Genomic DNA, 26,069 nt, shown 5'->3' with positions numbered 1-26,069 from the left:
CATTCGCGAGTCGGGACCTGATAGGGACTGATGCGCCGCGCGCAGCCGTCTGCTTCAGTGACGTGTTACGTTAGCCGTTTAGCGCCACATTCAACAACAAAACAGAACCCGGTAAAAGTAATTAGAGAAGAAAAAACACCACCAAGAAGCTAATATGGAGAGCGGGGAGGCCACCGTGTTCATGGTCTGCATGATGGTGATATTAATCATGGACGATCACATCAGGCGTCTAACATGGAGGCTGGAAGAGCTCACAGAGAGAGTCAGGAGACGATACTTTTTCATTTCATGAAGAAAAAAAGGAGAGCAGAGCGCTGCAGACAAAGGAGACAAGTGTAAGTTTAACTTATTAAACACCCGCCGGTTGTGTCCATGTTGTATGAGGAAACATTTCAGCCGTGACAGCATGACAAGGGGCGGAGCTACCGACCACCAAACACCTCCGTCAGATGCGTTCTATAGAACCATGAAAAGACCCGACCTCGGAGAAGGAGCTAAATAGTTATAGGAACTGAGGGAGATAGCCCCGAGTTCCTGTAAGTCCGAACACGGGAGAAAACGGCCCCGCGGATTAAAAGGTTATTAGAACTGCCAAAGGTTCCTACAGTCCGAAAGCGGCTATTGTCACATTGTCCAGGCCCCTGCTGGACCCGTGGAGGCTGACTATGTAAATGAAATTTTTTCCATATCCTAAATGTACAGGTACACTTGAGGATAATTGTCTATAGACTCTGAACTGGATTTCTCATTTTGAAAAATACCAAATCAGCACCCTTTGAGTAACGCTGAGCAATGTTACATTTATGCCCTGTGAAACCTTATCATAGACTCCTATCCTGCGTGCATACAGATGATCTGTGTTGGAGGTCATTTCATTTCCAACATTGAGGCTCAGTGGCCGGGATCAGTTCATGATTCTAGGATCTTCCGAGCATCCTCACTGGCACAGAGGTTTGCACAAGGCGCAAGAATTTTACTGACCTGAAGGAGTTTACTTTTGAAGTAAGGTGTAGCATAGGCAGAATTTTGGTAATCTAATGAGAGGTCAGGTGTAGAGGTCATCTTAAGGAATTTAAAGTGCTCGTCATACTTTATTATAGATAGCCATATAAGGCACATATTGCATCAAATTGCCAAGTCTTAACACATGTATATCCATCCAACATTTCTCTTATTCTGCTGGAGAGTTCAATGGTGTCCTGCTTGGGGACAGAGGCTACGCATGCTGGCTGTACCTCCTCACACCATATCCTGATCCAGGAACAAGGGCAGAGAGGGCATTCCACCATGCACACGCTACAACAAGGGCACGGATAGAAATGACCTTTGGCCAAATTAAATACAGGTTCATTGCTTAAAGTGTTAGTTCGCCATTTTGCACATTAAGCCCTGTTTGGGGGTATTCTGGGATGAGTTAGAGATGTTCTGATCACAATTTGGACATTTAGTGCTGAACGGAGCATTTAGGTATCCACTGCTGCAGCCCCCCCACCTTTGCATTGAGTCAATGACCACTCAAGCAAACAATCATAAAACGGCATTAAACTTTCGTTTGCAGAGACATGAAACTCACCGTGTGGTCTGTGGTGGACAGCGATACGCGAAATACGCTTCCAGAGAAGTTATATTACCATTATTGTCCGTCTTCATTGATTTGTATTGGTTTGACTAGTATTACTCCGCACGACCGGAAACGGAAAGGGGTGTGTTTGTATGCAACCTGTAGTTTCTAGCCAGTTGCGGTCCCTTGCAGCCACAGCCCTTTTACAGACAGCCGTTCCACTTCCTATTCGCCCCATTATAAAAAAATTGGCTGCAGTTCAGTTGATTTTCTCTGGGGGCGCTGGCGAGCGAGTGCAGAATGACCATTTTCCATAGGGCTGGCGCTAATAACTCAAAAAATGTCCCCGCTAGCGACTGAAACCTGAAAATATTACTGTGATTTCTGACAGAGGGATGTAGATTTATATCAAAAGTACAATAACCTGGGAGTTATATCTTTCTGTTTTCTTACAGGTCTGGCATTTGCGAGTCAGTCTCCGCTAGCATTTTGCTAACGGAATCTGAAGAACGCACGGCAGATTACGACCGGCTGCTTTACGGCACTCGTCCACTGTGCCAGAGTGCTAACCTGGTGCTGCTAACAACAACCAAAGCTAAACCAGAGGCTAGTCAGAGAGTATGTAAAAGGGCTGTGCTGAAATCTGTAACTATTTGAGCTAACCCCTCTCTGCTAGCTCAGCGCTAGGACTGACCATGCCGTAAAGTGATGCCACATGCGTGACGTCACTCGGGATGCAATACTGACAATAAATGTGTATTTTAAACAAATCTAGTGCGTCTAAAAAATCAAACCAAGTGCCGTTTGAAAGGATAATTTATCCTGCCTTTAGGAAAATTAAAATGAAAAAATATAAAAAATTATATCCAAAGCAATGGCTGGATCTAAGGTGGATTTCATTCTACCACCATAGAGTTCGGCGTGCTCTGCACTGCTTCGTTGGCGCCCCTAGAGTGCAGTACCACCCGGAAATAGCCGCCAGTTTTCCCTCTCCTCATAATAGAGACTCTCTGCTTGCAGCACTAAGCAACAGCTACCAGTCGTTCTACCTCTCTCCATGAGGTCTACACAAAACAACGCACTATCGCCACCTAGTGGCTGGATGTCTTGCTGCTGCTATTCAACGGTGTCCGGAAAAATAGGTCCACCAAATGCTAAAACAACTGTTAGAAGGCACATTTCGCTGCGATTTTCGGGTCAATTTATCGCTGTCCACCACTGACCACACGGTGAGTTCCATGTCTTTTCAAACGAAAGTTTAATGCCGTTTTATGATTGTTTGCTTGAGTGGTCATTGACTCAATGCAAAGGTGGGGGGGCTGCAGCAGTGGATACCTAAATGCTCCGTTCAGCACCAAATGTCCAAATCGTGATCAGAACATCTATAATTCACCCCAGACTACCTAAAAACAGGGCTTAATGTGCAAAATGGCAAACTAACCCTTTAAAGGTCTCAGGGACAATGGCTGACTTCTGACAGAGCCATCTTAAATTAATAGTATACTTCATATTTTATACATTTTGTCTTGTAGACAACTTTTCAGGCTCAAGTCTTTTCTTCGTTGAGTTCCAGTGCCTGAAAGGACTCAGTTTCTCCTGACACAGTGAGGGACCTGTACAGGGACACATATTTCCTTTGATCCTTATTGTTGTGACCTTTGAGTTAGAACTTATTTTCATAATTTAGCATCAACACAGTAGCAGTTTAAGTCAGAGCAAGTGTAAGAAGGCTAAATGGACAGAGATGATTTATAACTTTCCACACGTTAGGTCCTGGCACCCCACTGTGAATATAAATGTAAAAAACACATTTCTAACACTTTGCATGAACCGTACAATAATGACAAGTTTGACTTCAAGTTGTGTTGAATTGTGTAATTATTATTACATGTTTCTCAAGCTGTGGAGAGAAAACAGAATTAAATACAGTTCACAACACGAAATTCTCCTTTATCTGAATTTATACTAACATCCCTCTCCAGTTTCATAATCTCTAGCTTGATCTTTTTTATTTTCAGTTTCTTGTGTTCCATATCTAGTTTGGTGCTCTCTTTATTGGACAAACACATTTCTTCAAAGGCTACTTACCACTCTGAAATATTTTCCTGTACTTTACTTTCACTTGCTGCCAGGTACGCTTTTGGCTGTTAAGATTGATCCTGCTGAGATGTAACAGTGAAAAAATAATATCTGGGTCACACACACAGGATAATATAGTCACAAAGTATGATGATGCGTGTCGATTATTGGGTTATTAATAAACTGAGCAGGGCCAGTATATGTGTGCTGTACATCTCATACAGAGACAATTCAGCATGCTTTATGTAAACACATTATAACACAAAGAGGAGAGCATAAATACATGAGGACAGTAAAATAAATGTCGATGGTATGAAACTTTCATAACTTCCGCGTTTAGTCTGTCAGCAGTTGTTAGCCATGCCGTTTCTTCGCTTTATTGACCGCAGCTGTATTACCATTTCTGGTGATGACGCTTTTAAAATCCTCAAACAGCTCCATCAGCATTATTTGTTCAGCTGCCGAAAAAATAACAGCTCTTGTCTTGCTCTCCTTTAAACACAGATCTCCGTTTTTCCACCATCCACTCGTCAGGGCTTCTTACGTTCCTCGTGCACTCGCACTAAGCTAGGCTATGTAAGCCTCGCTTGGATTAGCCTAACTGAGATGTAGCTAAAATGTCTTCGAGGAACGACTTGAGGCTTAATTGGGAGATGGCGCTAGTTCAAGCGACGCTTTCCGGCTATAGCCTGGCTTTCTTTAGCTACTTTCTAGGAATACCCCAGGGGTAAATACATGGGTACCATCAGCAGAAGTTCAATTATTGGAGGAATTATGACACTTTTTGTCGTCTTTTTTCGCCCCAAACAAACAAACCCAGCAACCACAGCCGAGCATGGCAGGAACAAGAACCTAACCTGGCATGTGGAATGATCCAATGATCTGACAAGGACATTGGGAGTGAAAATAGTGAGGAAATAAATGACTAATGTAACACAGATGTATATATCGATCAGCAACTGAAGTCTGGTGTGAAACAACAACATCATACCCTTAAATAAGACCCACAACAAAGCCACAAAGTCCCATAAGAAGCAAAGAGCTGGGATGGATGACATGCACAGCACTTTGAACCACACAACTTTATTTAACGCACAGTAGAGACCAACTTTGTCCCTCCCTGTTTGGGTTTATGCAATAATGAGACTTGTTTAAGGTTAGAAAACCATCATGGTGTACGCTCAAACACATTTATGTTTTGAAACTTCAAAAGCAACCATCAACCTCAAGGAGGCATTTTACACTTCACATGCAATGTCTCTCACGACCACAAGAGGTCGCATATTCTTCACATGTAATCACGTGTTGTAAACATGTGACCCAGGGGCACGTCTGGGGAGGAAGTCGGTCTCATCAGGAAACAGGAAATAAGTCTAAAACATGAAAATACAAAGATTTAAAACTAGAACAAAGAGAAACAAACAAACCCACAGGCCATAACATTTCTAATAACTTACTCTGCTCATGTATGCTCCTCCGATGGCAATAGAACAAAGATAGGAGAACAAAACCCGATAAAGTAGACGACTACCTTTGGTTTTTATTTCACCTCTCCTCTCCGTCTGTTTGTGGTTTTCCTTTTTGCATCTTTTAAATTTGAATTTCCCTCAGGATTAATAAGTATCTATCTAGCTTAATTTTTAATTTGCATTTAAGGTGGTGACCTAAGTGAGTGTATATATTGTCTATAGGCGAAGACAGGCAGGGTGGTGAAAACTGGCACTTGAAACACAAAAGTACTCCAACCTCAGTGTTCCTCATTCACCTTTCAGAAAGCTGTTGTAATGCAGAAAAGAAACAAAACAGTAGTTTGTAAACTAAGAACTTTTGAGTCAGAAAAGGAAACACAGGAGGCCGTCAAACATGCCAAATGCATAAATACCTATTTGACTGTCTAACAGTTTAAAATGGTGAACCATGCATCCACAGTGTGGCGCTCTCCTTATAGCCACGATGTGGCAGCTTTCCTGGACCAACAGCGCTGTAGTAGTTGTGGGGCTTTTCAAAAGTTCATAAATATTGATGAAATGAATAACAGCATCGTCCAGACGTTGTTATTCCATATCCCTCCAGGATACCATGGAGACGGCGCCGCGGATGGCTGCCTCGGTACTTCGCTCTCTCGTGTTTTTTACGTTTTTGTGCATTTGTCGTGTTTTCTGTGCTCCTTCTCTGGTCACTTACTCCAGAGAAGAACTCCTAAACATTGGTATAACCACCAGCAAAGTTTTTTCTTCGGTTCTCATCGATCCGGAAAACTTAACAGAACTACTCATTGGAGGAGCAGCAGCTCTCTGTGGTCTCCGCTGGAGACGCCGGACACATCGGGGGAAGCGAGCCGGCGCACTTGTCAGATTGCGGCAGCGGGGGTTTCGCACTGCGCTCCCGTCTATTCACCTGGCCAACGTCCGCTCTCTGGCGAACAAGGTGGACGAACTGCAGCTCCTCAATACAACCAACACGGACTTCAACAGATCTGCTGCCTTGTGCTTCACCGAAACCTGGCTCGGTGAGCACATCCCGGACACTGCTCTCTACCTGCCTGGATTTCACCTGCACCGGGCGGACCGGATAACGGAGCTTACGGGGAAAACGAGGGGAGGCGGAATCTGCTTTTACATTAACGAAGGTTGGTGTACTGATGTCACGGTCCTAAACAAATCATGCAGTCCTCAACTAGAAACACTCTTCATCAACTGTAAACCGTTCTATTCGCCGCGGGAGTTTTCCTCGTTTGTTCTGGTCGGAGTCTACATCCCTCCTCAGGCCTGTGTTACTGAGGCGTTACAACACCTGGCCGACCAGATTAATAACGTGGAGAAAAAGCACCCGGACTCTCTGCTCATTGTTTTGGGGGACTTTAACAGAGCAAACCTCAGCCACGAACTGCCAAAATATAAACAGCATATTAAGTGTCCCACTAGGGACACAAACACTCTGGACCACTGTTACACTGTTTTTAAGAACTCATATAACTCTGTCCCCCGTGCAGCCCTGGGACTCTCTGACCACTGCATGGTTCATCTTATCCCGACCTACAGGCAGAAGCTGAAATCTGCTAAGCCTGTGGTCAAGACGGTGAGGAGATGGACCAACAACGCCAAAGTGGAATTACAAGCCTGCTTTGACTGCACTGATTGGAGTGTTTTTGAGACTGCAGCCTCAGACCTGCATGAACTGACTGATACCGTGACATCTTACATCAGCTTTTGTGAGGACATGTGTGTGCCCACCAAAACCTTCCGCACATACAGCAACAACAAACCCTGGTTCACTGCAAAACTCAGGCAACTTCGTCAGGCCAAGGAGGAGGCCTACAGAAGTGGGGACAGAGTCCTGTACAACCAGGCCAGAAACACGCTGACAATGGAGGTGAAAGCAGCCAAGAGGAGCTACGCTGAAAAGATTAAAAACAGCCTTTCAGCCAACGATCCAGCGTCAGTGTGGAGAGGCCTGCAGTCCATCACCAACTACAGGAGACCATCCCCAAACACTGCAGCGAATCATCAACTGGCTGACGAGCTGAATGTGTTCTACTGCAGGTTTGACACATTCACACCTCTCCACCTCCCCCCCCCATTGACATCACCTGCCACTCTGCCACCTCTCCCCTCTGACCCCCCACCAGCACTCACGATCTGTGAAGAGGATGTTCTGTCAGTCTTTCACAGACAAAAGATCAGGAAGGCACCCAGCCCAGACGGTGTGTCACCTTCCTGCCTGAAGGTCTGCGCTGACCAACTGGCCCCCATCTTCACCCGGATCTTCAACAGATCCCTGGAGCTGTGCGAAGTCCCCTCATGCTTCAAACTCTCCACAATAATCCCGGTCCCCAAGAAACCCACCATCACAGGACTGAACGACTACAGGCCTGTTGCCCTCACATCTGTAGTCATGAAGTCCTTCGAGAGACTGGTGTTGGGGTACCTGAAGGACATTACAGACCCCCTGCTGGACCCCCTGCAGTTCGCCTACCCAGCGAACAGGTCAGCGGATGATGCCGTTAACATGGGACTGCACTACATCCTGCAACACTTCGACTCTGCAGGGACGTACGCCAGGATCCTGTTTGTCGACTTCAGTTCGGCGTTCAACACCATCGTCCCAGCCATCCTCCGCAACAAACTCACCCAGCTCACTGTGCCCTCCTCCACCTGTCAGTGGATTACAAACTTCCTGACTGACAGGAAGCAGCAGGTGAGGCTGAGGAGCATCACATCCAGCACCCGGACCATCAGCACAGGTGCCCCCCAGGGGTGTGTACTCTCCCCACTGCTCTTCTCCCTTTACACCAACGACTGCACCTCAAGAGACCCGTCTGTTAAACTCCTGAAGTTTGCAGATGACACAACGGTCATCGGCCTCATCCGGGACGGTGATGAGTCTGCATACAGACGGGAGGTTGAACGGCTGGTCTGCTGGTGTGGTCAGAACAATCTGGAGCTGAACACGCTAAAAACAGTGGAGATGACAGTGGACTTTAGGAGAAGCCCCCCCACTCTGCCACCCATCACCATCACCAACAACGCAGTGTCTGCTGTGGAATCCTTCAGGTTTCTGGGCCCCACAATCTCTCAGGACCTGAAGTGGGAGACCAACACAGTCACTACCATCAAAAAGGCCCAGCAGAGGTTGTACTTCCTGCGGCAGCTCAGGAAGCTCAACCTACCTAAGGAGCTGCTGATCCAGTTTTACACCGCCATTGTTCAGTCTGTTCTCTGTTCATCCATCACCGTTTGGTTCGGATCAACCACCAAACAGGAAAAAAACAGACTGCAACGGACAATAAGGTCTGCAGAGAAGATTATTGGTGTCAGCCTGCCCTCCATCCAGGATCTGTACCTGTCCAGAGTCAGGAAACGGGCAGGTAACATCTCTGCAGACCCATCACACCCTGGACACAAACTGTTTAAACTCTGTACGCCAAAACAACAAGACACAGGAACAGTTTCTTCCCTCAGGCTGTCTCTGTGTTAAACAGCTAAAACCGGACTTCAGTGTTTCATCCTTGGACCATGCACCAATTTGCACTTCTGATTTAATCTTGTTCTATGTCTATTTTTTGTCTATTTTTTTATAATTGTTGCACTAAAGAGAGTGAGGTGTAACCGGAGTCAAATTCCTCGTGTGTGTCCACATACCTGGCAATAAAAAGCGATTCTGATTCTGATTCTGATAAACTACCATATTAGATGTTTCCATTTTTCCTTGAACTGTACACTTGGTTGTGTCAGATTTCACTCGTGTACAGATTCTTACCTGTGTTTGCCCAGTTGAACGGGAGCAGTTTTTGAACGAATGCAGATTTTTTGATCCACACAGCTGAATGTAAATGTAGTCCCAGAGAATGCTTGGTTGAAAGGTCATCTGCTTCAGTGGAATTTCCACTCCGTTGTCGTTATAACCTTCGTCTTGTGTTAGTTCCCTGTTACCATCTCTTATGTTAACGGGTCGGTTTTGACCCGTGTTTTAATTTAGTTGTAAAATACACTAAAAACAATCATCTATCATCCAATTTGTTTTCTCATCTCTTGGTTACCTTGTTAGGCTTCTTTATCCATAAAAATATTGGTTTTAATATTTTTGGTGTGGGCCCCTGGGCCTTGTTTTTGTCAGTATACCCCTCAATTTCAATAAAAACAAAAATGTAAAATGAACCTCAAGAGAATCAATAAATAAAAGGTTGTTATGTCACCTGACTATTACTGAGGGGATTTAGAACACATCTCTTAAAATAAATTAGTTTTATTTTTTTTTTCATTTTAATATTATTAACTATAGTAACATCTATGGTGTTACGGGTCAGTTTCGACCCATATATTTACTTCAAGAAAAAGGCAAAAAAGTCTTTTTTTTCAGCAATAGAACTTTAGTACAAACACAAAATGAAAAGCAGTGTGTTGGCTGACAGTGAACTTGTGATTTCAGTTTTGGCTCTAATTATTGCTTTATAATATGGTCGGGTTAGGGTCGAAACCGACCCTAACAACACAAAGGTATTAATTTCAACTAGAGCATTTTATAATTTAGTGAAAACTATTTTTTTTTGTTTTATTTTGTTGAAATAGAGGTTCCTGACAAAGTCATAAAGCCTTGATGCAATAAACAAATTTATATGGTTATGTTATGCATTTAAAACCTAAAAACGGGTCGGTGCCGACCCTAACACAAGACGAAGGTTAAGTTAATTTCAGGTTAGCGGGATGAGATTAAACCGTTCTTTTGAATTACATTTAGCCTTTTCTTCATTGTGCAATCAAACGTCTGTGAGCAGGTGGTCATAGCTTCAGCTGCCTGACAGCATCCTGATGTGTTTATTGAGCAGTAGAGAGGAATACTGAGGCCATGTTCACACCTTGTGGCCTCCTTGAAGAGCATTTGTTGAGGGAAAGCGAAGGAGGAAAGTTCTCCTGCATGCTGGATTTGGCGGCTGCATATGCTGTGCTGGATTACACTGATCCAACTTAATGCCCAAGGCCTTGCAATCATTCATAACTACAGGAGCTGTTGAGGGCACAGCCGTGGATGCTCCCGGCACCATCTGCCGCTGCTGCGAGGATTAACTTCGAGGAAGATGGTGTAAGGTGGGGGTGGAGGCACATATAGACCCTGAGCTGTCTACCAGCCTGCAGAAAGCACTCACTCTCAGGATCCCTGTGATTTCACAAAACCTCCCACATCTATTCTTAATCTGTTCTGACTCTTTAATCATGTGGAGAGGTGGTAATTATGCCCCACACTTTCATTTTTTTACATCGATTTTGTACCTCCATTCTTCAAACTGTAAAACATCAGCCAGATGAGAGCTGAGGTGTTTTTTAAGAAAACTTTCTAAAGGCTGCAGATTAAAAACGGTCAGAGATAAAGTGAGACTGCACAGGGGAAAATACAAAGTTTATGGAGGTACTACATTTAATCACTTAATCTGTATCTGGTGACATCACTGATGACATCACGGCGTGGTGGCGCTTGGATTCCACAACTTGTAGAAAAAATGGATTCTGAACACATTTCCATATGTTTTTCTTTTCCTTTTTCCTTTTTGATTCTTTTCTGACCTCATGAACACAACTATGAACAAGGCTGTTCCAACTTCTGACCTTTTTCGTGTTTTTCTCTCATTTTATCCACATAAGAACAACAGAAAATCAGTAAAAGGAACGTCAGTAAGAATCAGTAAAACGTCTTTCCATCAGATCCTGATTCTTCAGCGTTTGAGTGGCCAAGAACTGGTGTTCATCTCTGTTAGTTTCATCTGTTCTCAGAGTCCAGAAATCATCAGTTAGGAAGAGGGGCAGCAGCTCAGTGGGCTCAGCATCTGTCACATCTGTCTGCTGGACAGCCAACAGGCTCATCAGAGTGTCTGATCCCCCCTGGTACACTTCATCGGGGTTCAGAGAAACCCGGTCCTCATTACTGCTGACAGACTGGTTTCCATTCAGACCCCCGCTGCAGCCCTCCCACGTTCACCTTTTCCTCGTCATTACCATCTTGCCGACCCGAGCCTCCTCACATTTTGACGTGAACCGTGTTGTTGTGCCGTTTAAGTTGGATAACAATGGCCTCCTCCGGTTTTAGTTACGACTGCAGCCTCTGAGTCATAATATCTTAAAATATATAACTTTTCTTTTCAACTTCGGCTGACATCATAATATCTGTTAACAAATGAATGAATCAGCAGTCATGCAGTTCACTCAAATGTATGTGTTAATTGTTAGTTGGATTGAGTTATGGAAAATATTCACGTTTTATGAGCTTAAAAAACTTAATTTATGTTGTGTGTGTGTGTAGATTAAAATGGATAAGATGTAGAAGTGACTGGGATAAAAACTGCAGCAACACTTGTGGTATATAAAACAACTTTATTGTTAGATATACCTTTAAAGTTGGCAGATTTGTATCAGAAACCTTCTTCTTTCATCTAAGATAGAGCAATGTTTCAGGAATGACACTTTTAACGAAGTAACTAAAGAGGAAAATGGAAGTGGATCTGTAGCATTCAAATACCTTAAAGCTGTACTTAATTAGCCAGCCTGAGAGGAGGGTTAGCTTGTTCCATAGTGCTACTTTAAATCATAAAGGCTTCTGCTCCTCTTCTTTACTGGTTCTACCTGTACTCTGTCCTTTTGAATAGATTCAGCTTTGTTACTGTACTGTAACGTTGCATCTGCTACTGTGTGCATTTAGAACGCAGGCTGTGTAAATGAGCCTGTGGCAGCTGGTATTTGTAAATGCATGACACAATGATAAAACACGGTCAGTGATTTAAAATGCTGTGTGTCTGGGTCATGTAGGCTTTGGTGTTCTTTTGTTACTTATGCAAAGACGATCATGTTTGGAATGAAGACAATAGGGATGGATTGTGTTGAGAGGACAAATCAAAGGATATTTTACCCAAGCCATCAGACTCTTTATCATATTGTGAGAATCTCTAAAAAAGACAGCTAATAAATACAGACATATATATTTAAGTTCTGCAATCCCTGGAGCCTATCCCAGCGGTCATTGGGCGAGAGGCGGGGTACACCGCGGACCGGCTAGAAAATATGTCAAATGTTGAAAATGAGACGTTTTAATATTCGGCTAATTTTGAATCTGATGGCAGCATAATGGCAACACGTCTCATAAAAGTTGGGACAGCTCCACGTTTCCCGCTGTGCAGCATCCCCTCTTCTTTTCACAACATCTGTAAACATCTGGAACTGAGGAGACCAGCTGGTGGACCTGTGGGAGAGGAATGTTGTCCCACTCCTGAACACAACAACATGATGAAATCAGATATAAATCGATGAGCAGATAAGGAAAGGTGGCATGGAGCATTAAAACCTCTTTGTTTTCTGGTTGTTTGTGTCTCCACAGAGAGTCGAAGCCCTGCCCTCCGACCATCAGGAGAGTGGAATCCCCTCCACCAGGAAACTGCTGCTGCGCCTCCAAAGTCAGCGTATACAACCCTTTTTCTCTTTCTTTTTTTGTTCTTTGTTTTTCGGAACTCTGTGCCTTCAACCAAAATTCACTGGTGATACTTCTGAAGCTTTTCTTCTTCTTTTGGCTTTGGATTTTTCTTTGGAGCAGCACTCAGAGGATGCATCTGCCTGATGAAGGAGGGCCTGGGATTGTGCTGCTGTCTCTGGAGAAAAAAAGAGAAACAATCAAATCTATCCAGGACCTGCAACACTCGATCATTTTAACGTCCAAATGTGTTTTTCTTTTTTAATCTAAAAATGGTGTCAGTGATTTACTTCATATTGGAAGAAATCCCTCGCTGTGCAATATCAGTCGATATTTGTGTGAAGTTGTCATGTGGATGTAGACTTTGGACAAACTTTTTGGTTTATTTTTGTAATGATGTTTTCCTGATTTCTATTTTTCTAAAACAGTGTAAGAAAGACGAGAGGAAAAGAAAAAAACTGAACACATTTTAATGGAGACGGGATGTTTGGTTGTTGTTAGTTTCCCTCTAATATGCCCCTTCCTGCTCGGCCCAGGGCCAAAGCCATAGCCTATCTCAGATAACACAGCACATTCATTTTGAACATGCTAACAGTGGGATGCTCCCCCACAGGCTCCTCGTGTCAGCTCATCTTAGCTGTTGGACTTTAGGAGCAATGTTTTCTGTATGTTCAGGGGCTTGAATCTGAAGTATTTAGTATTCTCTACCTTTGTGTGGCTTGTTCTTCTTGCGTATATATTTTGTACTTCCTCCTACATATCAATCAAGCAACCATAAGTGGCATGATAACATATGTGAGTAAGTGAGAAAAAGGAATGAGTGTTTGCCAGAATGGGATTTAAAATACTGTAAATTCTCAAATAGATTTCAAAACAAAGGAAAGGACAAAAACCTTAAAGTCCATGTAATGCTTCATGGGTTCCTCAGTTTGTGCCATCAAGATTGACTGAATGAACAATTATTTCTGATTACTTAACTGATAACTGTCTCTATGTTTACTTTTCATTCTTTTCATTTTGAACCAAACTGGAAGATGTTTTGTGCTTGTGGTTGGACTGTACCATTATCTAATCATCCTTTAAACTCTTGTTTTTCATTTGAATAAATCTGATTGCACAAATTGAACTTAAAAAACAAACGTAGCTTAAAAGCGTTACATGGACTGGTTGGTCGGGTTTTTGATATTTTGGTCAAACATTGAATCACTGAACACTAAACTCGTGTTTTTTTTTAAACAACTATTTCTGCGGTAAGTGCAGTCCTTTAGCCTGGACTCTTTTTTTTTACACAAAATAAATGTTTTTCTTTGTTTCATTTTTTTTAATACAGCTTTCAAAATAATCCCAGACAGCAGACACATTTTGGACTCATCTTGGCCACTTTTGTCACGAATGATTCTGCACTGGTAAGTGTTGTGTGGGCCAGATGTGGCCCAGGATAACCATGTTTGGTGTATATCTTTTACACTAATCCACAAACCCACCGACATGTGGCTTGTATGAAGTGAGAAAGAGTTTTGTCAGCAGTTGTGTTTTTATCGGCTCAGGCTCCTTTAAGCTTTGATTGGAACACAGCACCCAGGTGCACAGCTCACCTTTTCTTTGCAGAAACACATATTTCCTAAATGTAGTGTCTGATATGGAAGCTCTGCTGAAACTGACTGCAACAACTCAGGGATGGAAAGAGACAAAACTGAACTATTAAACAACCTGTGAGATAGTTGGCAGCTCACTTTCAGTCCCGTTGTGTTGGGCTAGCGTCCAGAGTCCGATCAAAACTAATAAACTTATGTAATTATCTGAGGAAGTTGTGCTTATCAGGAGCTGTGATTAGACTGCAGGATACAGTGTAATACCATGTTGTGCTCACAGTGTTCTCCAGTGGGAGGAAGTGATAGTTTCTGGACCGGTTCTGAGTTCACTGTGGCCCCCAGAGCACTGAGAGTAACCACACTCGTACTGGCAAAGGGAGACTATTCAATCAGCATTTTTAGAAGGTGTTCCCATAAATAAAAAACACTCTTCATTTGGTGTGAAAATAGCACACTCACTGTGAGTTACTACGTTGATTCACGGCCAAATCTGGGCCATAAGAACCCCACACATTTAGGCTAAACTTGGTCATATCTGGGTCATATTTCAGACAGAAAAGAATTTTCAGCCCAAATCTGAAACCTTTTTTTTTCTAACTCATGGCCTACTTTTGAGGCCCTCACAACACCCACTGGTATCCCATTACAAAGATGGTTTGTGACATCTGGGGCACATCTGTCCCACATTACACTTATCAGTGCTGTAACTCTGCTATAAATGCCAAAAGTAGCCCATATTAGTCCAAATGTGTCTGCACCGTGTTTGTAACATGTGGTTTGGTATATTTTAAAGCACCTTGTTTTTAAATCCTAATATCAGACAAAACAACGTGTAGAAAGTACAGGGTTTCAACAGTCCAACCTTTAACTCTTTCAGCCTCTGAACATGAATTAATTTACCTGTTGGCTTTGTGACAGTTTCACACAAAGCTGTGAGATTATACCGTTTTTATGTGGTTATTTTTGTGTCTACAAACACACATTGGCCTCTTTCTCTGTAAAATAACAGTAAAACAGTGGCAGCTTCGACACAGTGAGTATTTCACTGTTATTTAACATGCTGCAGCAGTTAAATAACAGCACGTTACTGTATTTCAAACTGTAAATTATCTGTTAAAGTTGTTTTCAGTTTAAATCAGATTTAGATTCTCAGCCTCAGCCTTTAGAGTCTCAGCAGAAAAACAAGTTTTTTGTGCTGCTAGTTTAGTGCATGAAAACAGGCTGAATTTGAAGAAAATGTGTCTCAAAACGTAAGAAATTTCCATTCGACTGGATGGCTGTTTCATAAAAACATTCTCTGCGCCACATGGTAAATTAAAAGGTGGCGTGAGATTATACTGTCTGCCAGACGAAGCAGAGCTTTCAGAACTTTAAATAGTTTGCCCCACAGACTAAATTAGGTATAAACTGCCATAACAGTACCCTGTAACTTACTGATGAGTGACTGTGACTTTATCACTGATAGTAAATACCATATAAATTGGTGACTTTTTCACACTTAGGCTTCCTATAGTGGCACACATGATAACTTAAGTTTACGATCAAATAAACTGCTGCTGGTAATATGCTGCTCATTGAATTTTTCTTAATATATGTACATGCCTTCTATACGATGTGAAGGGTCTTAACAAATTAAGATTTTTTAATATGAAACAACCAGAGGCATTTGGAGCAGCAGATGAGAACAACAATTTGCAAAGGTCCGTAAAAGGCTTAGACATCAAGAAAATAAAGACAGAACTCTGCATCCACTGTTTGAGAATTTACAGTGATTGTTTTATTGTTTCTACCCTGTTTTCTGCCGTTGTGAATTGTGTTACGTGTCTCCTTGAAGCTGCTATCCCTGTACTGTGCAGATCAATGTTCAGCCTTATCCCTGAAGTCCGACAAACGTTGTCCATTAGCTCTCCTTATACCTCACATTCACTCATATTTTTATTGGCTCATCGAGCATCATGAACTTTAAGGATCGGTGCTGAGTTTGAGTTAGTTTGTGCCTCTCAGGGAGTCGTCTTTCTGCTACGTTCAGCTTTTGTTTGGTAAAGCAGATCCAGTGTGTCGTTTCTTCTTTTAACCAATCAAAGGTACTAATGTGTGACCAAAATCATGTGGATATCAAACAAAATAACATATTGTTAAAATCTGGGCATTAATCTGCTGTTGAAGGTTTGCAGAGATCATCAGGACGCACATCCATTGACTCCCTGAAGGTTCTCGCTCCAGTTTCATCTTTTATTGAACACTGACGATGATGTTGGAATCTTCAGTATCTTCTACCCTCATCTTTAGCAGGAATTCTTGTCATGTCTACAAAAGAAAATTCATCTGGACACCATGCAAATGTCTAATAATGCAAACATAGAGCAACATATCGACTGGCTTTGAGTCCAACCGCATCACGGAAAAATTGAATAATTGTATTTGTGCTGATGGAGAAAAACAAACTATGTTAAGTGTAAAATAATGTATTTCAGTGAACTTGTTTCTGCAGCATGTTGTGTGTCTTTTGCAGATGTGACGGTACGTATCAAACGTTAAGCCAACCAAAGGAGTTTTGTTACTTGCTATTGTGAAGCATGTTGTTTTCCTAACCCTAGCCAAGTAGGTTTAGAGGCCTAAACCTAAACTACTGAAGGGGAGATTCTTTAAAAGAAAGAAAATAAGCAGAAAAACTCAGGTCTTCTGGATGGATGATAACCTCCTTGGACTTTTTCATCCCTTCAGCAACAGTTTCACAAAACGCTGTAACACTATTCCTACGTTAAGTTATTTTGTGTCCACGTACATGAGAAATGACAAAGCTGTGTCACAGCTCTCACAGCTGTCCCAGTTTCACAAACTACTGTGAGATGTGCTGGTGAGCCTGTGAGTAAATTAATAAGAAATTGTAAAGCCATTTGTTGAAACTTCAAATTCAAGTCTTTAACTTTGTGTTTTTTTTTTTTTTTTATTGTAACAAGACTGATCATTAGCTAAACCTTCACTGCTTTGAATGAGCAGAGCACCACCTTCAGTCTGTAATATTCTACATAGAAAACTGCAAGAACCCATCCCGACTACCCACCCTGTGGGTAGTCGGGATGTGCTGTGAAGAACCGATGATATAAGAAGATAACATAAGCCATGAGGAGAGGTTTGCTGAGAGCTGTTGGTGCCCACTACAACACTGTTTGTGGGAATTCTTTACATAGATCACAAGTTATTGTTGTGAATAAGACCAGGCCTCCGGAAATGTTTAATTTCCGATCTTTGGATAACCTCTTCCTTCAACATTAGTTTAGGGGAACGATAATACCCCAGTAACTAAAAGGAACTCTACTCAGCGACATATGGAGGCGTACCGAGAGATTATTTTGTTTGCTGGGGATTAGCTGATTCATAGGGACGAAGTTATAGACTCATAGTCTTATTTTAGGGTAAAAACAACCCTCAAAATGTACAATTGTGAGGAACACAGATAATCATTTAGGGGATTAATAACTGCTGGGGTGGCACTTTATATTGTTCTTCTCTTGTTTAATAAACATTAGCAATTTATGGAAACCATCTAAAACCAGTCAATTTAAAGTATTTTAGCATAAAGTTTCATCTTTGGTTGATGTGCTGCAACAGAGGTGAGGAAATATCACTTCACTTTTGTCACTAAAAATCTGCTTTACCGAACCGAACGCCAGACTTATTTATTTATTGATTTGTTTACTTGTTTGTTTATCTGCTGTTTTCGGAATGAAAAACCCTCAGAGGCACAAACTGATTTTGCAGCATTTTTCAATATTTATTGACTGTTTTTAGGCTCACCTTCACAGTGTAACTTTCTTAATGCATGAGTTTAGTTAACAGAACACAACCCAACGTTCATATCCAGCCAATGATGTTGTGTTCTGCCAGAAGTAGTGGAGTTATTTTCCTTTCTGTGTGGAGTCGGCAGACTTCACTGCCCGTGAGTGTGAATCACCTGTGAAGCTGCATCCGTCCATAAAGAACCTTTACTGACAACATTCCCCTAAAATGACGCTGCCAAACTGGTCTGAAGAAGCCAAAATTTTCTGTGTATAAGTGGTTTAAGTGTATCACTTGTTAAACCTCATCCCGTTAATGTTACATTGTGTTTTTAACTCAAAGAAACCTGTTTGTTAAATTGTTGATAATATATGCAGAAGAGTTAAGAAATAAACTGAAACAAGCTGAACGTTGTTGTTGTTTTTTCTCTGACAAAGACTGTATTTCATTATTTTGCCACTAGATGGAGCCATAAATCATCTTTTGGCATCTCAGACAGATGAACTTGTTGTAATTACAGGTTTCGTCTGAAACAAAGTCAATAATGAACATGAAAAACTTTAAGTTAGTTCTGCCACACTTTTTATTATTCACATATTTACATTTATGTTTCAACATCGTTTTAAAAAAGAGGTTTGATCAGAACTTATAAACAGTATTTCTGACACATTACTGGTTCATTTCACTGTAGTCTGAGGATACCGTAGTTATGCTGTGGTCTTAAAAGACTGAGAAATGGGCAAACGTGACCTATGATTTACACTCATTATATAGTCTTTATATTTTTCATTATGATTCAATTGATTTTCCTTTGTCACAAACGCCACAGATGGATGATGTAGAGTAGAGAGGCTTTGTTCATTCATTAATTTTCCATACCAGCTTTCATCTTGTTCAGAGTCATTGAGGTGCCGGGGTCTTTTCCAGAGGTTTTAAAGAAGGATACACTGGCTAAGAAAAATTGAAAGCATGATTGTATATTTTAGATAAAGTGACAAAAAAAGTCTGCTTTAATTTGTCCAAGTCAAGTCACCTTTATTTATATAATACATTTAACCAATAAATACAACAACAACAAAAAACAACAAATGACCCACAAAAAATGTACAGTAAAATATCTGCTGGGATCATGAAATTGCTCAATTAGAAAGCAAAGCTGAGACTTTGACACTAATAAGGATCTTTGAACAGCATTACCTGGTTATATTGAACAAACATTTGAGCGTCTAATGGATCAAATAACATTCATAAGCACAGAAATATAACACTGAACAAAGTAATTGTGTTGATATTTAGGGAAGGCCCACAGTGTGAGAATTAGAAGATCCCTGGGAGGAAAGACTTGTCTTACATATTTAAATTGTGAATATTTACTGTTTTTATCTGGATCTGGAGAAGGTGTTTCGTCCATTATAACATGGATACAGAACTGAAGAATGAATGCTGTTTATGTGTAGGCATATGACACATTATAGTTTGGATGAGAAAGGATCTGCATCTGCACAGCTGATCAATGCACATTCAACCTTCAGGCTACCAAATATTCATATCTGTTAAGGATCAAAAATAGCAGGAGAATGTAAGTGATGTCACCCTGACTTTTATCTGAAGGGCACTAACTCTGAAAATTATGTTACACCACATGACATGACGCAGTAAGTGTGTATGGGTATGCAGGTGCTTATTAAACAGTTTCAGTAGACTTTTGGTTTATTTATTATATCATCACGAGACAACGAGTGTTGCAATGCTTGTACTTTTATAATGAAGGACTGTTTCATTAACCGGAAATGGGTGGCTTACAGGAGGAAGTAGACGAGTTGAGGGCTGACTGTTCTCATTCACGTCCGCAACATACCTTTAAATTTCTGTGCTCACTGCTGCTCAGACATCAGTCTTAGCTGAATCAACCACTCGATTAGAGGTAATGTCTGGACGCGGTAAAGGAGGCAAAGGACTCGGGAAAGGGGGCGCCAAGCGTCACCGTAAAGTTCTCCGTGATAACATCCAGGGAATCACCAAGCCAGCTATCCGCCGCTTGGCTCGCCGCGGTGGAGTTAAGCGTATCTCCGGCCTGATCTACGAAGAGACACGCGGAGTGCTCAAAGTGTTTTTGGAGAACGTTATCCGTGACGCAGTCACCTACACAGAGCACGCCAAGAGAAAGACCGTCACCGCCATGGACGTGGTGTATGCGCTCAAGAGGCAAGGCCGTACTCTCTACGGCTTCGGAGGTTAAAGTTTAAACCCTTTCAACAAAACAACGGCTCTTTTAAGAGCCAACCACACCTTTCAGAGCACGATCCCTATTCTCAAATCTACCTATGTTTATATTATACATATTTAGTGACTACTTACATATAAATGATAATATTCGTATTGTTTCAAAAATAAACAATTTAACAGAAATGTTGGTTCGTAAACAAGCATATAAGAGTTTAAATATAACTAAATCCACAGTGGCTACATCAAACCTCTGTACAAATAACATGTTGTGTACAGTAGGTTCTCTGCCAATTTGACATGAAATGTGCCAATTCACACATTAAATTGATGTAAAATCTGACTTATTGGTACCGAGGTATGGCCCTTTTACAGACAGCCGTTCCACTTCCCATTCGCCCCATTATTAAAAAAAAAAAAAAAAAAAAAAAATTTTTTGGCTGCAGTTCAGTTGATTTTGTCTGGGGGCGCTGGCGAGCGAGTGCAGAATGATCATTGGCCATAGGGCTGGCGCTAATAACTCAAATGTCCCCGCTAGCGGCTGAAACCTGAAAATATTACTCTGATTTCTGACAGAGGGATGTGAATTTATATCGAAAGTACAATAACCTGGGAGTTATAGCTTTCTGTTTTCTTACAGGTCTGACATTTGCGAGTCAGTCTCCGCTAGCATCTAGCTAACGGAATCTGAAGAACGCACGGCTGATTAGGACCGGCTGCTTTACGGCACTCGTCCACTGTGCCAGAGTGCTAACCTGGTGCTGCTAACAACAACCAAAGCTAAACCAGAGGCTAGTCAGAGAGTATGTAAAAGGGCTGTGCTGAAATCTGTAACTATTTGAGCTAACACATCTCTGCTAGCTCAGCGCTAGGACTGACCATGCCGTAAAGTGATGCCACATAGGTGACGTCACTCGGGATGCAATACTGACAATAAATGTGTATTTTAAACAAATCTAGTGAGTCTAAAAAATCAAAACAAGTGCCGTTTGAAAGGATAATTTATCCTGCCTTTAGGAAAATTAAAATGAAAAAATATAAAAAATTCTATCCAAAGCAATGGCTGCATCTAAGGTGGATCTCATAGTATCACCAGAGAGTTCTGCCTGCTCTGCACTGCTTCGTTGGCGCCCCTAGAGTGTAGTACCACCCGGAAAAAGCCGCCAGCTTTCCCTCTCCTCATGGTATGGCTGTCTGTGTATATTTGCTCCTACAAAAGTACATTTTAACGGTCGTTTCTAGCAGCCCGCCCTGATAGGTCAGTTTGAATTTGGAAAGTATTTTGTTTTGGCGGTTATGTCACGTGCACAGATTGGACCAATCAGCGTTGAAGCCGCTCCGGCGGGGACTATAAGAACCGTCTGCACCACAGCGACTTTTGTTCAATTTCTGTAGGAAGGTTTGAAAGACAAAGACAAATTATGGCCAGAACCAAGCAGACTGCCCGTAAATCCACTGGAGGCAAAGCTCCCAGGAAGCAGCTCGCTACCAAGGCTGCCCGTAAGAGCGCCCCAGCCACCGGCGGCGTGAAGAAGCCTCACCGTTACAGGCCCGGTACCGTGGCTCTCAGGGAGATCCGCCGCTACCAGAAATCCACCGAGCTGCTCATCCGCAAGCTGCCCTTCCAGCGGCTGGTCAGAGAGATCGCTCAGGACTTCAAGACCGACCTGCGCTTCCAGAGTTCCGCCGTCATGGCTCTGCAGGAGGCAAGTGAGGCGTACTTGGTCGGCCTTTTCGAGGACACCAACCTGTGCGCCATCCACGCCAAGAGGGTCACCATCATGCCCAAAGACATCCAGCTGGCCCGTCGCATCCGTGGAGAGAGAGCTTAGACTCAGTCCACACCAACACAACGGCTCTTTTCAGAGCCACTCACTTTACTATAAGAGCTGAGACCAGAAAGTACTCTAACAAAATTGATCTATGAGAATATAGGCACATTATTAAATGTCAACCTCTAAAAATGCATCTTTGCTTCAGTTGAGACAGAAGACAAAACAAATGGTGCTTACAATTATGTGAGGCTACCAAATATATGATATATATATACTGCCACCAAAGTGTCGTTTAATGTATAAATGAACTTGTTGAAAAACCTCTTGCAGTGGTTAAAAGATAATACCCATGTAATTTTTGTAATTACACAGATATTAATGATGTGCACATTTTCTTCAGAACAATCAACGAGTCAACAAAAACAGTGGAAATTTACATTTATTACATTTTATATAGTAAGTTTAGATAAATAAGATGGGATAAATGTGTTGCTGAAAAACTTGGCTCTTTATGTTAATATACACATTCATTTAAGTTTGGAATTTAAATAAACAGAAATTGACATATTTTGTGTGACTGTACCCTACACTGAAATAAAACATTTATATTATCTTTTAATTTGATTATGATTACAATAAATTGGACTGTATTATTGAAGTGCCATGAGATGAAATTTGTTGTGATATGGTGCTATATAAATAAACTGAACTGAATGTTAAATGCTTTGCAGGTACAGGAAGGAATGGGAGGGCAAATATTCATGGCTTACAAATGCATTGACGGATGAATTTAAGGCGTTCTGTAAAGTGTGCAGGAAGGAGTTTGGCGTTTACCACGGAGGAGAATCTGATGTTATAATGCGTTTTGATGTTTTGTATGTTCAGTTCGTCTGAGACAACTCCTGCTGTTTACTTTTGTACTGTCTTTTTTAATAAAGAGCTTGGTTTAACTAAACAATATGAATTGTCAACTGCATTACACATTACACTCCATCTTGTGTTTACTTTTGACTAACCGCGGCGTGACACTTTGTAGTCACCTGAAACCGACGTCACGTTAGTGGTGAACGGGCCGACTCCGCCCACTTCCAGGTCACAGTTTGGGTGGAAAAGAAAATGTTACTGGTGCCGTGTAGTGTAGGGCTATATCGAACCGAGTAGAGTAGGGCTAGCTTGGCGGTGGAAAAGGGGCATAATTTAAATGTAGGCCTGAACTGTACATAAAGGTATCGTCTGATAAACATTTAGTTCTGCCACCATAGTAAAACTGGACAGAAAAAATGATCAAAGCCACAACCTCAAGAAAGGTCCCATGAGTGAATCAATGTGAGGTGTGGTTTAAAGTTGACATTACACCTCAGACAGCCTTACTTATAACTGACTAAGCAATAATTGTGGTGTCTTCATTTATTATTCATCACCATACGCATTCCTTTTAATAAGATTATTTCGGTTCATAATACCACGTTTTAAATGTTTTGTCAGACTGAGCAAGAATCTCTCCAGGAGATGAGGTGACCAATAAAGTAGCAGCAGTGAAAGCGGTTTGCAGTTGTATACTGGAGCCTATTAACACTTAACTTTTAAAGTTAAACAAGAAGAATCATGACCACTAAAATTACAATAGTCTCACAGCAGTTCCAGGTTTCTTTTAGTCATTTGATATAATTATAAGGAGAGTGCTCGTTAGATGCAAGTGGGTGGCCCTTAAAAGGGCCGTTTTGGCGGCGGACTAGTGATTTATGTTTACTTGGCCTTAGCGGGCTTCTCGGTCTTCTTGGGCAGAAGCACCGCCTGGATGTTGGGCAGCACGCCGCCCTGAGCGATGGTGACTCCACCGAGCAGCTTGTTGAGCTCCTCGTCGTTGCGGACAGCCAGCTGCAGGTGACGGGGGATGATTCTGGTCTTCTTGTTGTCGCGGGCTGCATTTCCGGCCAACTCGAGAATCTCAGCAGTCAGATACTCGAGCACGGCGGCCAGGTAGACGGGAGCTCCGGCACCGACACGCTGGGCATAGTTGCCTTTTCTCAGCAGCCTGTGAACACGGCCGACTGGGAACTGCAGTCCGGCACGAGACGATCGGGTCTTAGCCTTAGCTCTAGCTTTACCACCGGTCTTTCCACGTCCAGACATATTTCTAACGTTGACTACGAAATAATTTACGCCGGAGGTAGAATGTGGTTCTAACGGTCAAAGCTCGATTTTATAAAGGCCTTCTGTGCATTCATTGGCCAGACACAGCTGTAGAGTGATCGTCCAATCAGAAAAGCCGACGTCACGTAACTGCAGAGAATATACATTAGAATAGTTAAAAAATCTTCAATAAAATAATAAATAATTAAAAAAAGTTTGTTAATTTCAATTCATACGATCGCAATCTTATATAATAATTTCTTATTTGTGTACCAGGACACCAACATAGGCCATACATGGAATGGCGTACAAACTTAATAAATATCTCAATATAGAGAGATATTTATATATTATTTAAGTTACATATATATAAACTTAAACGAAAATGAAGGGCTTCAATGTACAACATCATTACTCAGTTCCTGAGTTATATACCCACAAACTCTTTGGGTATATAACTAAACTAAAGGTTTTCCTGATTTGGATTGCATCAAATCCATGGCAAATTAAATTATTTGTTGTTTGTAACCTGCCAGGGACTCCTCTCTTTATGTTCGGTACATTTTTACATGCGACTTAATTCCTCAAATCCATTCACTTTTTGTAATAAACACAAAAAAGCCAGTTTACTCTGATTGGGCTACCTTCACCTGCATAAACACCAAGTGTTGTAATATCAGACAAATGTTCCTTAAAGATGACCCGTTTCCACAGAGAAACAATACACTGAATACACTTCATAAGACAGACTTTGTTTCTTTTTCTGAAACTCGAGTATAGCTGGGAAGAGGAAATCTGTTTTTCCACAAAGGGTCAGAGGAAACAAACGGATGAATGGATTATTCTTAAGTTAATGACAGAACTTTGAATAAGATAACTAAAAACAAAAAAAAAAAAAAAAAACACATTACACATACATTTAAAGTATGAGAGTTGACAGAAGTATTATATGTATAAAAATATAAATATCAAAATAGGCAGGAAATTGGAAATGTGCTCTTGAGATATTTGGGTGGCTCTTAAAAGAGCCTTTGTTGAGGGAAACAGAGGTGGACAGGTCTACTTCTTGGCTGCCCGCTTCGCGGGGACTTTCTTCGCCTTTGGACTTTTAGCTTTTACTGTCTTCTTCACAACCTTCTTGGGTGTAACTGCCTTCTTTGCAGCCTTCTTGGGTGTAACGGTCTTCTTTGCAGCCTTCTTCGGGCTCTTTGCTGCCTTCTTTGGGGTTGACTTCTTTGCAGCAGCGGGTTTCTTTGCCTTCTTCGGGGTCGTTTTAGCTGCTTTGGGCTTCTTGGCGGCCGTTGGCTTCTTGGCTGCCGGTTTCTTGGCTTTGACCGGGGCTTTCTTCGGTGCCTTCTTGGGCTTCTCAGCGGGCTTGGCTGCCTTGAAGGATCCAGAAGCCCCTGTTCCTTTAGTCTGGACCAGAGAGCCGTTCTCCACTAAACTCTTAATGGTGCGTCTGATCTGGGCGCTGTTGTGCTCCACATCGTAGCCCTTACCGGCCAGAGTCTTCTTCAACGCAACTAGAGAAAGTCCTTTGCGGTCCTTAGAATCTGCCACAGCTTTCAGGACGAGCTCGCGGGCGCTGGGCCCGGTCTTCTTTTTCGGCTTGCTTGCCTTCTTCTTCGGGGCTTTAGCCGGAGCGACGGGTGCTGCTGGTGCGACTTCTGCCATGGTTAAATCTCAGCGTAGCTTTGTCCGATGAGACTGATCAGGATCTCCCAACAAAATCAGGAACTTAAACACACCATGAGAACCGTGGAGACTCAACCCAGCTGGCTGCTCGCAGCCGAGGCAGGAACAGAGCGACACTTGTGTTTTCTCTTCACCGAAAAATGGATAAAATATACATCCGAAGAGAATACTTTAAGCTGTAAATAAATCACACTCATAAAGGAGAAGTTTGTCTGCATTAAGAAGCCTCACAAACCTGAAAACATCTTTGTATTTTGTTTGGAAAGCGTTTAAAACGGTCCT

The 26,069-nt window shown here is 42.0% G+C and overlaps 5 protein-coding genes across 5 annotated transcripts in view; 3 read left to right on the top strand and 2 right to left on the bottom strand.

The window, feature by feature from the left end:
• Positions 1 to 18,359, top strand: part of LOC142385632 (potassium voltage-gated channel subfamily A member 5) — a 65,853-nt gene extending 47,494 nt beyond the window's left edge. Inside the window, exon 2 of the mRNA XM_075472318.1 lies at positions 12,500 to 18,359. The gene's annotated coding sequence lies outside the window, so the exon portion shown is untranslated. The remainder of the gene's footprint in view (positions 1 to 12,499) is intronic.
• A 1,497-nt stretch (positions 18,360 to 19,856) lies between these two features.
• LOC142385631 (histone H4) lies at positions 19,857 to 20,578 on the top strand. Its single transcript, XM_075472317.1, has one exon. It carries the CDS (start codon positions 19,889 to 19,891, stop codon positions 20,198 to 20,200), a length of 312 nt encoding a protein of 103 aa, XP_075328432.1. The 5' UTR covers positions 19,857 to 19,888; the 3' UTR covers positions 20,201 to 20,578.
• A 100-nt stretch (positions 20,579 to 20,678) lies between these two features.
• Positions 20,679 to 22,795, top strand: LOC142385630 (histone H3). Its single transcript, XM_075472315.1, has one exon. The coding sequence runs from the start codon at positions 21,606 to 21,608 to the stop codon at positions 22,014 to 22,016; it is 411 nt and encodes a 136-aa protein (XP_075328430.1). The 5' UTR covers positions 20,679 to 21,605; the 3' UTR covers positions 22,017 to 22,795.
• A 484-nt stretch (positions 22,796 to 23,279) lies between these two features.
• LOC142385626 (histone H2A-like) lies at positions 23,280 to 24,260 on the bottom strand. Its single transcript, XM_075472311.1, has one exon. The coding sequence runs from the start codon at positions 24,090 to 24,092 to the stop codon at positions 23,706 to 23,708; it is 387 nt and encodes a 128-aa protein (XP_075328426.1). The 5' UTR covers positions 24,093 to 24,260; the 3' UTR covers positions 23,280 to 23,705.
• Positions 24,261 to 25,072: 812 nt separating this feature from the next.
• On the bottom strand, positions 25,073 to 25,799 carry LOC142385621 (histone H1-like). Its single transcript, XM_075472306.1, has one exon. It carries the CDS (start codon positions 25,764 to 25,766, stop codon positions 25,152 to 25,154), a length of 615 nt encoding a protein of 204 aa, XP_075328421.1. The 5' UTR covers positions 25,767 to 25,799; the 3' UTR covers positions 25,073 to 25,151.
• Positions 25,800 to 26,069: the final 270 nt, after the last annotated feature.

The sequence above is a fragment of the Odontesthes bonariensis genome, chromosome 8 (assembly GCF_027942865.1).
Source record: "Odontesthes bonariensis isolate fOdoBon6 chromosome 8, fOdoBon6.hap1, whole genome shotgun sequence".
Taxonomy (NCBI): domain Eukaryota; kingdom Metazoa; phylum Chordata; class Actinopteri; order Atheriniformes; family Atherinopsidae; genus Odontesthes; species Odontesthes bonariensis.
This window is presented reverse-complemented; position numbering and strand designations above follow the sequence as displayed.

Bases quoted from the DNA above. Each gene is read 5' to 3' on its own strand.
- LOC142385631 (XM_075472317.1), top strand. From the start codon at position 19,889: ATGTCTGGACGCGGTAAAGGAGGCAAAGGACTCGGGAAAGGGGGCGCC.
- LOC142385630 (XM_075472315.1), top strand. From the start codon at position 21,606: ATGGCCAGAACCAAGCAGACTGCCCGTAAATCCACTGGAGGCAAAGCT.
- LOC142385626 (XM_075472311.1), bottom strand. From the start codon at position 24,092: ATGTCTGGACGTGGAAAGACCGGTGGTAAAGCTAGAGCTAAGGCTAAG.
- LOC142385621 (XM_075472306.1), bottom strand. From the start codon at position 25,766: ATGGCAGAAGTCGCACCAGCAGCACCCGTCGCTCCGGCTAAAGCCCCG.